Genomic DNA, 13,798 nt, shown 5'->3' on the forward strand with positions numbered 1-13,798 from the left:
TGATGGCACGTATACTAGCCTTGTTGGGTGTGGCGGTACTCAACCAGAATTTGTTGAATGAACCAAATTAACCATATTTCAACATGGCTAGATATAACCTCGGTCTTTGAAAACTCATGGCGAATTCCAGAACCAAAGACTAAAGGCCAGTCTATTTTCTGTGTTTCACTTCACACGGGAAAGAAAGAGGAATTCTGATCCTTGTCAAGATTCTAGGAAGGATTATTAAAGAAACTGTGAATATTTAGAAAGAAACTTAGCGATTATGAGAAGCCACTGGTGTTTACTGAGAAGCTGTGAACAACAAATGTCATTTCCTTTTCTGGGTGGAGCTGTGAGGTTTGTAGTGCCAGTGGACACGGCAGACGTTGTGAAGCTTGATTTCAGGAAATTATTTTACCGAGGCTTCCTGTAACAGCCTCATGGACAAAATATAGAAATGTGTGCTGGGTGATAGAGTGCATTTAGAGTCTGTAGAACAGCCTCACCCAAAGCCTGAGCAGGGTCCCTAATGATGGGCCAGATGGTTCTGTTCTTGGTCCAGTCCCATTTGACATTTTGGTTTTCAATATTGCATAAAGGTCCAGGATGCCCATTTATCAATACTGCAGAAACCCCAAAGCTAGAGCTGTGTCAGCTGGAGGAAATATTCGAAAGATTTCCCCATGATGGAACAAAATAAACAAGATGATAGTTAACAAGATACATATACAGTCTTGCATTAGGTTAAGGAAAAGCTGAGTTGCACAAACGGAGCATGAAGTCGTCAGACTTGACCAGCACTCGTGTGGAAAGGCCACGCTTGTTTGCAAGGTAGGAAGAGCCCGGTGAAGACACAGCTGCCAAAAGACCTCAGCAACCCCAGGGCTCAGACAAAGGTGCAAGAAGATCTCTCCCCTCTGAACTGTTGGTATTTTGTTTGATTCTGGACTGTCTTCAGGTTGCATCCTGGAACACCAGAGGGCAAGTGGAGGTGGGCAGCCCTCTTGTGACACAATGACAAATGACCTAGGGGTGTTGACTCTGACAAAAGAACACTTTGAATGCCTTCTGAGTGTTAAGTGTTCTCTGTTTTCCCATGGAGGCAAAACTGGACTTGGCAGCTGGCGGCCAGCCCATCAAAGGCCAATGGAAAGAAGTTTTCTATACTTGGAGTACAGAGCCCCGCAGGGATTTCCACCATCACATGGAGAGTTATCACAGAGGCTGGAGAGGGAAGGAGGTAGAGGGAATCCCCGGAACAGATTACCCATGAAGGTTCTTTCATCGCTTATGTCATATGATTTGAATAATGACCATTACCATTTATTGAGCCTAAACTGCATGCCAGGGCTGGGTTAAGGTCTTTGTGTACACGGTCAATCCCACTGTATCTTCATAACAGATGAGGAGACTGAGGCTCAGGGAGGCTACAGTATGTGTTCTTAGCCCACATGGTAGGAGGTGCAAGAGTGGAAGTTTGATCCCAAGTGTAAAGTAACTTTTATGCTATAGATGATCTCTGGTCTATATACCTTATTCTTTCATTTCTGTCTGTGTGGCCATAGCAAGGGGCACATTATCTTCTATTTGGCTGTGCGGCGTTGGTGTTCCCCACTGAACTGCAAGTTCCCAGTTGCCTGTCATCCAAGACACCTAAGGAAGAATAACATTTGGCTATTTCTCTCCCCACCCCTCTTGTAATCCTTCCTGATTAAAACTTCACTTAGATCATGCTACTCAACCACCTTTAGTGTCCTTTTGTGTTCTACAGCTTAAAGTACAAGAGTCTCAGCATGACGTTCAGGGACCTCTAGGATGAGATGCTCATACACTCCCAGACCTCGCCCTCTGCCCCGCCATGCCCCCTTAGTCCTGCCTGATCTCTGTCTCTACCACTTTCTGTTCCATCCCCTTGTCTTTGCTGACATTGCGTCTTCTTGGAAATGTCCTCTCCCATCCTCATTAGTTCCTCTCCAAGTGTTATCCATTCTTCAACACCCTGGTTCAAGCACCACACTTCTTGGAAAGCCAACCTCACATCCTGACCGGGAAAACCCTCCCCTCTCTATATTCCCAGAGTGCTTTTATGCTGCTTAGTTGTAGTTAAGGGTTTTCTAATGTTCTATTTTATTCTAGCTCTTTAAATCCATCTGCTCCAGAAGATTCTCTAGAAAAAATAATAAAGAGAGATGGCCAGCCTTATGCTTTACTATCTCCAAATTTGTCATCACATGTAGCATTATCTGTCACTGTATCCCCATTACCCAAAGCAGTATCCAATACCTATTCAATAAGTAGGTGTTATTGGATGAGCGAATGAATTTATGCATGAAGGGACAAATGGATGCATTCATCAGAAGTCCAGATCTGCCTTGTGGTACCAATTTCCCCTAAATTGTATAATTTCGTGCATTACACATGAATCTCTCCGGACCCAAATGTCCATATCAACAAAAAGGTGGTTAAGAAGACAGGGAGGAAAGGGAACTCATTTTTATGAATGACTTGTTACGAGCAGGGCAACATGTCAGGCGTGTTACTTGCCCTACAAGCCTATGAGAAGGAGGGAAGGAGTGAGGGGGAGTGGGGAGTGATACAAAGAAGTGAAAAGCTCAGGATAAAGCTCACTAGGGTTCAAGCCCTGGTTCTGCCACTTAATAACTGTGAGCTTGGGAAAATTGAGCTTTTAGACCTTTGTTTTCTCCAGTTATCAAGTGGTGAGTTTCATATGAGGTTTAAATGAGATGTCCCATATATTGAGGTTCCTGGGTGGCTCAGTCGGTTGGGTACCTGGCTTCAGCTCAGGTCGTGATCTCGTAGTTTGTGGGTTTGAGCCCCACATTGGGCGCCATGTTGACAGCTCAGAGCCTGGAGCCTGCTTTGGATTCTGTGTCTCCTCTCTCTCTCTCTCTCTCTCTCTCTCTCTCTCTGCCCCTCCTCTGCTTCCTTTCTGTCTCTCTCTCAAAAATAAATTAAAAAACATTAAAAAAATAAAATAAATGAGATGTCCCATATAATGCACAGAGCCCACTGACTGGCATGTAATCACCAGTCATAATATGGCATAATAAATAGTAGCTTCTCACTACTCTATTATTTGTGTGTCTTTTTAAAATATTTTTTTAAATGTTTATTCTTGAGAGAGAGAGGGAGAGAGAGAGAGACAGTGGAAGAGGGGCAGAGAGAGAGACACACACAGAATCCGAAGCAGGCTCCAGGCTCTGAGCAGTCAGCACAGAGCCTGACACAGGGCTCGAGCCCACAAATCGGGAGATCATGACTTGAGCCAAAGTTGGATGCTGAACCGATTGAGCCACCCAGGCACCCCTCCTTGTGTGTCTTATTGTTCATTTTAACCAATTAAGAAGCAAAGGCTCAAAGTCACACGTATGTTTTGTCTGCACTATTTTCCCCTCTGCCTATGGGGTACTCCAGTATAAATCCTTCTAGAATGGCCATGAGCCACAATACAGCCTGTGTTCTCATTTCAGGGCGAAATACTAAAAAGCCATCTCCATGTTCCTGCTTCTCAAATATGCTTAGATTTTTAACATTTTATTATGTAAACATTTGACATCTAACATTGTGCATCCAAAAGCAGCATCAGTTTTTCTCATGGTTATTATTATGTTTAATAAAGGTCATAATCTAGGGGTGCCTGGGTGGCTCAGTTGGTTAAGCGACCGACTTTGGTTCAGGTCATGATCTCGCGGTTCGTGGGTTCGAGCCCCACATCAGGCTCTGTGCTGACAGCTCAGAGCCTGGATCCTGCTTCAGATTCTGTTTCTCCTTCCTCTCTGCCCCTCCCCTACTCATTCTCTCTCCCTCCCTCCCTCTCTCTCTCTCTCCCTCTCTCTCTAAAATCGACATTAAAAAAAAATAAAATAAAGGTCATAACCTAAGTTATAAGAAGATATGAATAGAACTTTCCCAGTGAGACTCAAAACTAGTAACTTTTTCCCCCATCATTTGGCTTTTCTTTGTGTAAAAAATTAAGATGCCAGTCACCACTCCTCTATAATTAAATGTGGTTGGTGTGAGCTTCTCCGCCCCATGAAGGGAGCCACACCTCACCTGAGCACCCAGTAATCATTAGATTTGGGGAAGGAGAAGGAGGAGGAGATAGTAACCAGCAGAGTTACTAGGGTTTTCTCTGGTGGAGATTTTGATGCATCAACATACAGAAGTTTGGGGCACCTGGGTGGCTTAGTCAGTTAAGCGTCCAACTTCAGCTCAGGTCATGATCTTGCAGTCTATGAGTTTGAGCCCTGCGTCAGGCCCTGTGCTGACAGCCCAGAGCCTGGAGCCTGCTTCAGATTCTGGGTACTCTCTCTCTTTGCCCCTCCCCTGCTCAAAAAGAAATAAATATTAAAACAATTTTTGTTAAAACATACAGAAGTTTTACCAGTAGACAGGAGAAGTTTCATTTATGGCAGGACATTATCAAGATTATATGAACCTTGGAGCTGAAGTATTCATGCCCTAAATGTCCAGGAGGACGGCCCCCAGAGTATGCACAGGTGGGTTTTATTTTTCACGCCTGCAACCTGAGGCATCAACAGGCCATCAGGGGGGCTGCCGCCTGTTGAGACTTTTTTTGCTACAAACATGGCCCACCAAAGTAGCTCCTAAGCAGGTTGATCATGGGGAGAAAAATGCCAATCTAACCCATTTGCCGCTGATTTCTTAAGCAGATTCAGGCACACAAGATGAAGCACAGCTTTTGCAGGAATGGTTTAAGCTGGTTCTGGAGAAGAATAAATTAATGCGATATGAGTCGGAGCTACTGATCATGTAAGTAAGGCAACACAGATAACAGCGAGTCCTAAAAGCAAAGGGGGTGGGAGTGGGGTGGCTCACCCTCCCAGGTTGAAGTCCCAGGAATTTTTCTCCTTGTGCATACAGAATTGTGATTGAGGCAAATTGATATTTGGTGCCTTGCATATCATGCTGGCATTAGTGCAGAGAATCTTCAGTTGTCTGTTCCCTCTGTGGAGTCCTATGGCTAAAACAGACCTCAAGTGATGGGTCTGGAGCTAGAGGGCATTTGGATAAGGTATTTTCAATCCATCCTTGTCCCCGAGACCAGTGGGGGAGGGGGGGCCACCTGCAGTCACACACCTGCAATAGGGAAGCTTATGTCTGGGAAGAGGCTGGGGAGATCTGCCTGGCCACTTCCTTGTGGCTTTAACATACAAAGACTGAGACCTCCCTGGCTGTCCTCTCTGAATAAGAGAGCAGCCTGGTGGGAGAACCAGAAAGTAGAGGTGGATGTCATCGTACTCTGAAAGAGTTGAGGGTCACTCAGCATGTGGACATATCTTTTGGGGGTAACCATTCAACCCACTGCACTAACCAGACCCCAGAATTAGATATACTCATCTATGTAGTTACAGAAAGTAATGGACCCACTTGCTTCTTGGGGGCAAGACTTTTACCCTAGACCAGTGTATCTCAACTGGGGGCAATTTTGCCCCCCCAGAGGATATTCAACAATGTCTGGAGGCATTTTTGGTTGTCGTACCTAGGAGGTGCTACCTGTGTCTAGTGAGTAGAGGCCAAGAGTGGTACTTAACATCCCACAATGCACAGGATGCCCTGTCTCCCCCCACCAACTATTGAAGTAAAATGCCCATAGCATCAAGATTGGGAAATCTTGCCATAGACCTATGGCAAGGCTCAGAGTAATCAAGAACACAGGTCTGCTGCAGGCAGGCTAGTCCCAGGAGAAAAAGGGTGTGAGCTAAGTTCACCTAGTCTCTTCCCAGATTTACCTCTCCCAGGTTGAGAGTGAGTAGGAGTGGAGACTGGGGAAGGAGACTAAGAGTTCTACTCATTGAGCTTCAGGGACATGGAAGGAAAGTCCGGGAAGAAAGCATCCTCCTTAGTAACTATTTTTTCTGTCACTATTTTTTAAGTTGATACACATGCTGAGACTCAGAGCAACACTTATCCATGCCCGCCTGACTGCAAAGCCTTTTTTCCCCAACCATACCGTCTGCCTGTATTCTGATTCTGCCTCAGCAGTCAGCTTGCTGTACTCTGCCCAGAAAGTTCTCTCTTAAAGGAAGGCTTGAGTGATACACTTCCATTGGCTATCAGAGCGGGCCAAGAGAAGTTCAGGGTCAATAACAAAAGGCAGAATATTGAACACGGCAGGGACCTTGACCCAAGTAGTAGTAAAAATAAGGGCAGCAACGACAGGGCATAGCAAAGTGTAGCAGATACCCATGCACGCTGTGGATAGGGTGCAAGTGAAGGGCCCATAATGTCAAACCCAGGGGCCTATTCTCAGCCCTCACCCTCTTCAATGTCTCTGTAGCAATGAACCCCCTCGACTTCTCTCTTCTCTCTCAAAACTTTCTCCTCCTGGTTTCTGTGATGCTGAATTTCTTGTTTTAATTGCTTCTCAAAGTTTTGATTGCTTCCTCCCTGGTGACATCTGTTTTGTTTGACTTCCAAATGTGGGCATTTCCAACCTCGTTGTCTTCAAATTTTTCTTTCTCTGTAGTCTTCCTCTGAGGGATCACATGACTTCACCCACCCTCTCTGATCCCTGTGACCTCTGTTTGTGGTCCTCATTCTCCTGAGAACTCCAGAGTTGGGTTCCCAAAGCTCTGGGGAACCTCCACATTACACACGGCCTAGCATGTGGGCGCCTTGCACACGCGAGGGATACACATGGAATAGCCCCAGGCGTTGAAAGGTTGAGAAGTTCCAAACTGACCTTTACCAAGAACTAACTTCTCTTCTTGACTTTACTGCTCCTATTGGTGGAAACACGGAGACCCCAAGCGTCCCTGATGCCTCTTTCCACATCTCCTACAACCAGATGGACAGCGTCTGAATTTTATTGCCTCCACATGGACACAATGGCTCTCTCCTGCCTCCTCTTCCTTGTTCTGCTCTTTATCACAATCAGGGATTTGGGAGTTGTTAGAGGTGATACTTGAAGTCCCTTTGCCCCTAAAAGAGAAAAGATTTTCAGATTGTCATTGCTTCTCTCCTGGATTATACTAGTCGTTTCTTGATGATGCATCCCCAAAGGGCGGCCTGAATGGCCTTCCAAACACCCACTGAGATTGCATCACAACCTTCAGCGGCTCCATGGTCTTTCCAGTTCAGCATATCCCAGCAGTCCTTCTGGGCTCCTTCAGCGACGCCAGCAGTAGCAGAACTTTCCGTTTAGAGATATTCCAAGACCTCAGTTTTAATGAGAAAAAAAAAAAAAAAAGAAGAAGAAGGCAGTAGCTGTAGTCAGTGAGCTTCTATTTCTAGGCAGATCATCAGTTTTTACAAGGTCTGAACATTTTCTCATCTCCAGGGCCCAAGAATTAGAACTGGAAGATCATCAAAGCAGACTGGAACAGACATTAAGAGAAAAAATGCTCAAGGAGGGTGAGTACGATGACATGTTTGGGGCCCCTTGTTAAAGACATTTTTCCCCCGAGAGGCACTTGCACAGAGCACCCTGCAAATCCCAGAGTGGGACGCTCTTCCTGTCTTGTGCAAGCAGCCTGGAGGCAGAACGGGAGGCTAGACGGGTGGAAACTCACCACCTGCCCAGCAAGTTGCTTCTGGCTTTGTTCACCTGGGCTATGAGGGCAGCAGTTTCCTCCATCCCATGAGCTGACAGAGCAAAATCATTCATTCGCTTTCCCATTTATTCAGTTAAGGAGTATTTGCTGAGAGTCTAGGGGGGGCCCTGGCAATAGAAGAAGAGCACCCCTGCCTCGTGGTCTCACCGGGGAGGCCAACATGCAAACTGGTGTTTGTAGTACAATGAGATGAAGGCCAGGACACAGATGCTTTGGGAACACCAAGGAAGGCGGGCCTAGTTCTGCCAGGCACCATAGATGGTACAGGAAACACCCTTCCCAGCACAGGCCGGACCAGGTCAACACAAATGAGAAAATAATTTCCACCACAAAGGAGGGAAAGCTGACATAAATTCAATTCACATGCTATACTGATTTATGCATTCATTGGTTCCAGCCCAGTAAGACACCGTTTTGTGGCTGTGTGTTCATGGGACCAGATCCACGCATGGCTTTCCTACACTTAGGCCCAGGTCTAAAAGGACAAGTTCAACAATTTCTTTACACCTCATGGACCAAACATACTTACCTATGGGGTTGCCTAATACAGGGCAAGCACCTGATAAATATTAGACGTCATCTTTATGATTGTTTTTACGTAGGCATCTTATCCCCATTTTACAGTTTAGAAAACTGAGTCTCGGAACTTAAAAAGTATGTTCAAGGTAAATAGTGAGAGGACTAAGATTCAGGCACAGACTACCAAAGAGGGTCTCCTATTCCTTCCCACATAGTAATGATTTGTGGACTTTCTTTATAGCTACAAAAAATTCTATTTCTAGCAAAATCTTTATAGGGCTGCACTGTATAGAACAGATAAAAGTGTTATACGTCATTTTTATTTGTCGGAGGGCTCGCATGAGTCCGTTGATGACAAGCCAACATTGAGGGAGGAATGTTTTATTTTTCTGTGTTGAGTATCAAATAAGGAGCAACGACACTGGAATGTACCCAGATTAACAGACCATAGAAGGAGTAAGATTAAGATGGGTGAGAAGTCAGGGTACTCTGGGTTTTCTTCCCCCCCTCAAACACAGCTATGTTGAGGTCAGATGATTTGCAACAACCAGGAAATTGATCTATGGAGTGTCAGAAGGATCTTCATGATTGGAGGGAGACAGCGTGCCAGGTACAAGGTGCATGGACATGAACTTGGGGAGAGAGAAACAGCAGTGCCACAGAAGAGAGGGAACCCTTTCCATGGAGAGACAAAGGGAAAGAAAGAGAGAGGGGTTGAGAGAGTGCGGCATCAGGTTTGCACAAGAGGAAAACCGCTCTGGACCAGGGACTGAGGAGCAAGAAGGACTAAGTATAGCGGGGTTTTGTTCTGTTTTTTAATTTTATTTAAATCCAAGTTAGTTAACATATAGTGTAAAAATAGTTCAGGAGTAGAATGTAGCGATTCGTCACTTACATATAATACCCAGAGCTCATCCCAGCAAGTGCCCTCCTTAATGCCCATCACCCATCTAGCCCAACAACGTGGATGGAACTGGAGTGTATTATTTATGCTAAGCAAAATAGGTCAGTCAGAGAAAGACAGAAATCATATGATTTCACTAATATGTGGAATTTAAGAAACACAACAGATGAACATAGGGGAAGGGAAGGCAAAATAAGATAAAAACAGATAAAAACCATAAGAGACTCTTAAATACAGAGAACAAACAGAGTTGCTGGAGGGGAGGTCGGGGGGATGGGCTAAATGGGTGATGGGCATTAAGGAGGGCACCTGTTGGGATGAGCACTGGGTATTATATGTAAGTGACGAATCACTACATTCTACTTCTGAAACCAATACTACACTAACCTGGATTTAAATAAGTTCATTAAAAAATAAATTAATTAAAAAGAAAAAAAACCATAGAGCATAATATCTGATTTATACATCAAATAAAAATTTCAGTTTGCTCTGTTTCTGGATGGTAAAATAAAAACCACCAACAGTCCCCATTAGCCACCTTTGAAGCTTTTTTTTTTTTTTAAGTTTTACTAAGGAATGAGGATCATACATTTCTTCATTCCCCTTAGCCGATCTTCCATAAAAGCTCTAGCCCACTAGTTAGCAAGAGAGGAAAAAAAAAAAGAAAAAAGAACTTTATTTATCCCTCTCTAGTAGACTCGGTCTGATGCAATAAGTTTAACAACCCCTGTAGCAATGCTTAGTCTCTTTGGGATGAAAATGTTCAGCCTTGGAGATGGCCAGCTTTTCCTTCTGCTTTCCTCCCTAAGGACGGGTAGTAGGGAGAGGCAGGTTTTGTGACTTCGCAGCAGTAGGTATCTGGGTTGGTTGCTCTGATTCACTGAGTCCCCACCCAGCTGTGTCCCATCATCCGGCTGCCACTCTCTCTGCTGGCATTTGCAAGCTGAGGTGTATGGCTGGCATCATCCATAGCCTGGCCACTCCTCAGCATGCCTGGAGCCTGGTGGCAGTCCCTGGCTTACTCAGGCTCACCTCAGCACATCCTCCATTCAGCTTGTTCAGACAGTCTCCACCGTGGGACCACGTCACTCCTCATCGTGGGGGAGCCCTCTGGGAGGCTCACTGGCCAGCTACCTTTGGTAGCTCTAGGGCTGGTGGGCACTCTTAAGCCCCACAGCTGCCACACACAGCAGATTGGGATCCGGGGAGCCACACTCAGACCCTTCTCTGCCCAACCACCACATACTGCCCTATGTTTATGACGTTTCCTGGCCCAGAACAGAGAGGCTAGAGCTAACCCTCTGCTTCTAATCGTCTCTTGCCCATAAAACACGAAGTACCGAGGGAATGGTGTTTTTCTATTTCCCTTTTGTCATATATGCCTTCTTCCTGACCCCATCCTCTGAACTAAGACTCATGTGAGAAACAGTGGCCCTTCTTTGCTCCAGGATCAGGCTCACCACCTAGTCCCTGGTATGTTAAAGGGACCGGGCTCAGGTATTTATAAAGTCGTCTCCCAAGGCAACAATCTGGTTGACAAGACTTAAATCTGCCTTAAAATCTATTTTGATTGTCAGAAAATCATTACTACCTGTTTCTTATCCCTTCCCTTCCTTTTGTAGCAATCTTATGTCCCCCGGGGCAATGGGATGTGTCAGGCCAATTAGGAAGAAGTTCTTGTACTCTTAAGACAAAAGAGAAAACATGTTCACAGTCTGGAGACACCATCCCATTGGCCAACCAGAGCCTTATTTTGCTTCTGCCTGGTCTCTCCTCAAAGGGCTGCAATTTGTCATTAACTACAAAAAAAAAAAAAAAAAAAAAAAAAAAAAAAGAAAAAAGGATCCTCATCTTTGAAGTCCTAGCCCCTGATGCAGATGGTTTGTTTAGAAACTTTTCTCATAGATTCCTTTGTTGTAGTTCAGACATGTTTAGGGAAAACAGCCTTCTTGTTGTTCCGTTGGTTTCTTTTTTTTCTTGCAGGGGAAGGGAGGCTGGAGAACTCTGTGGGGCCTGGCTGATATTCTTTTCCTTACAAAGGGATTTCCCCCTGTTTGCTTTGTATATACTCTCAAGATGAAAACTGAGCTGACTGCAGCACAAAGCACCCTCCTTGCTAATCTGTGGCTGCGAGAGAGTTCCCTGGTGTTAAATTCATTTCCTTGTTTTCTCCATGGAAATTAGAAGACAGAACAAGTCCGAAACAATCAAGAATGCCCGTGCCAAGATCTCTCCCTCGGCCTGAATGTTACCTGAGGCCCAATGCTTGCCGTTTTTTTGTTTTTTAGAGAGCCAGAAAGATGAGAGCGATCTGAACGAGGAGCAAGAAATACTCAGCGAGATGATGCAAGTAATTGAACAAAGGGACAGACTCGTGGACTCCTTAGAGGAACAGCGCATAAAAGAAAAGGCTGAAGACCAGCACTTTGAAAGCTTCATATTCTCCAGGGGCTGTCAGCTGAGTAGGACGTGAGCAGCCCAAGGCGCTGGCCCTGGATGCTGGCTGAGGATCAGGCCGGGCACACCTCACTCACTCACGGTTCCTTTGGCAGGATTTGCCATACGTGGAACTTAAGTGACGCCCTATTGCAATTTCTTCTTAAAATTCTCCCATATGGAGTACAGCTGCCCAAGACCCTTCCAGAGATTATAATGACGAATAGAAAAAGATGGTTAGGAAATTGGCAGTCACTTTGGCACGTCTCACATTGGAAGTGACCTTGGCAGATGACCAGCATTGTTTTCCCTGGAAAGTGACACAGGGATCGACTTTCCTGCTGTTTTTATCATTTATCTCCCCAATTCATTGAGTTACACATCTTAAGATTTTTACAAAGCTGCCTTTTCATTAATATATCCATATTTGCCCTTTTTTTTTTTTTTTTTTTTTTGCATGGATGACCGGTTTCCAAATGTCAGAAAGAAGCAGCCACAGTTTAAAGATTAGGTTAATATTTAAAAATTGTGTTTCCAGAGAAAGAGGAGAAACCTTGAGATTACTGATTACATAAAGCAAATAACTCATATAGCAGGTGTTAATTCAATCCAGGGTGAATTTAATTTACCAGTTGTATTTATAAGCCTTAATATAATATACATAAGAAATGAGAGTTTAATACAACATTTGAGCCTTAATTTCATTTTAAAAAAAAAAAGAGAGAAGGAAATCAAACTTTAACTTCATACTGGCAAGACTATCAGTGTTCACCAAATACTGCAGGCTTAGAAAAGCTTTTGTTCTCAGAGTCCTCTCCTTACTGGCCCCGGAACACAGTGAAAAGTGTTTCTCGAAAATGAATCATTTTCCAGTGCATTTTTATAACCGTTGGTAATGGCACTGAAAACACACACACTCGTGATCCAAGGCGAAGAGGGCTTCCCGGTGACAGCCTTCTCAGGTCCAAAGAGAAGTGTCTCCAGCACTCTCTCCAGGGACTCCCTGGGAACTCCACAGGACAAGGACAAAACCACTTCTGACTTCACCCTAGAGCTGAGTGCAGCGACCCCATTTACCAAAGGCAGTGATCAAATCCCAAACTGGGTCATGGATTTTTTTTTTTTTTTTAAGTGACATTTTCAATGTGAAAAGAAAGCCAGGAGATGGAATTCGTGCACTGACAGGAGATTCCTGGGTCGTTTTGATGGTTCATATGGGAACCAAAGAAAAGATTTTAAATGGCGATCTGTTGTCATAAAGTATTTGATTGTTTACAGTCAATGGGATTCTTTGAAGAGTCAGCCTGTTGCTGACAAGAGACAGACTGAGGAACTCTTTGTTATATGTTTGGCCTCTCTCATTTCTGCAAGTGTGTAAATGTGTCATTGAACAAAAGGTGCTTTGCAACAGTTGGCTCTTGAGACCTAACTCTCCTCAGTTCATGTTGACCATGAACCACTGCTGTGTGAGGTGCTGCCTATGCGCACCAGTCTGGCCAGCTGATAAGCCAGAAATCAGAAATGTAACTGGATTTCTCAAGTGCGCCAATGTTTTGGGTGGCATTAAAATGCAACCTTTCCATGGCAGACCAAATTCCGAAGGTTGTAATTCTTTTGTCCTTCCTTCTTCTTCCTTTCCCCTTTTTTTTATTTAAATTGTTTTTTTTCAATGTTTATTTACTTTTGGGACAGAGAGAGACAGAGCATGAACGGGGGAGGGGCAGAGAGAGAGGGAGACACAGAATCGGAAACAGGCTCCAGGCTCTGAGCCATCAGCCCAGAGCCCGACGCGGGGCTCGAACTCACGGACCGCGAGATCGTGACCTGGCTGAAGTCGGACGCTTAACCGACTGCGCCACCCAGGCGCCCCCTTCCTTTCCCCTTTTTAAAAAAAGAGTCAAATCTTCTAGTGCCTGAATTCTATTGGGGAATATGTGCAGGCATCTATCTAGCTGTCAAAACTATGCCATTTATGGCTATTTACCTCTTCTTATTTATTTATATATTTGGTGGAAATTGCTAATACAGTTTCCTCACAATTCTGATTTTCCTGTATTATAACTTGGAGGAGATCTATTGGCACTAGGGGGTATCAGCATATAAGCTATTTAACATACAAGTAACCCAGATGTTTGCGGCAGTGAGCTAGTTGTATAGTATTAAAGATTTATGGAGATAGTTAAAATAATATTTTCGGCCTTCAGGCATTTAAAATAAGACTCTGGATACTCAGGAATTTTAATTCATTTAAAGAAAAAGATCTAGAACTTCTGTTTTTATTCTAGAATATTTAGAAGTATTCAAACCCAGTGTTTTCTGTCAGTTCTATGAAAGCATGCTGCTTGCGACTTGCATATGT

The 13,798-nt window shown here is 44.4% G+C and overlaps 1 protein-coding gene across 14 annotated transcripts in view; it reads left to right on the forward strand.

Annotated features, from left to right (window-relative positions):
• MICAL2 (microtubule associated monooxygenase, calponin and LIM domain containing 2) overlaps positions 1-13,086 on the forward strand; it is a 223,007-nt gene extending 209,921 nt beyond the window's left edge. For 13 of the 14 annotated variants that reach the window (XM_045484534.1, XM_045484525.1, XM_045484539.1 and 10 more), the window contains 3 exons: positions 4,674-4,776; positions 7,307-7,380; positions 11,292-13,086. In XM_045484534.1, the coding sequence (XP_045340490.1) occupies positions 4,674-4,776; positions 7,307-7,380; positions 11,292-11,476 (362 nt within the window). In that variant the 3' untranslated portion in view covers positions 11,477-13,086. The remainder of the gene's footprint in view (positions 1-4,673; positions 4,777-7,306; positions 7,381-11,291) is intronic. The other variant, XM_045484528.1, reaches the window with a different exon arrangement.
• Positions 13,087-13,798: the final 712 nt, after the last annotated feature.

This window comes from Leopardus geoffroyi, chromosome D1, assembly GCF_018350155.1.
Source record: "Leopardus geoffroyi isolate Oge1 chromosome D1, O.geoffroyi_Oge1_pat1.0, whole genome shotgun sequence".
NCBI lineage: Eukaryota > Metazoa > Chordata > Mammalia > Carnivora > Felidae > Leopardus > Leopardus geoffroyi.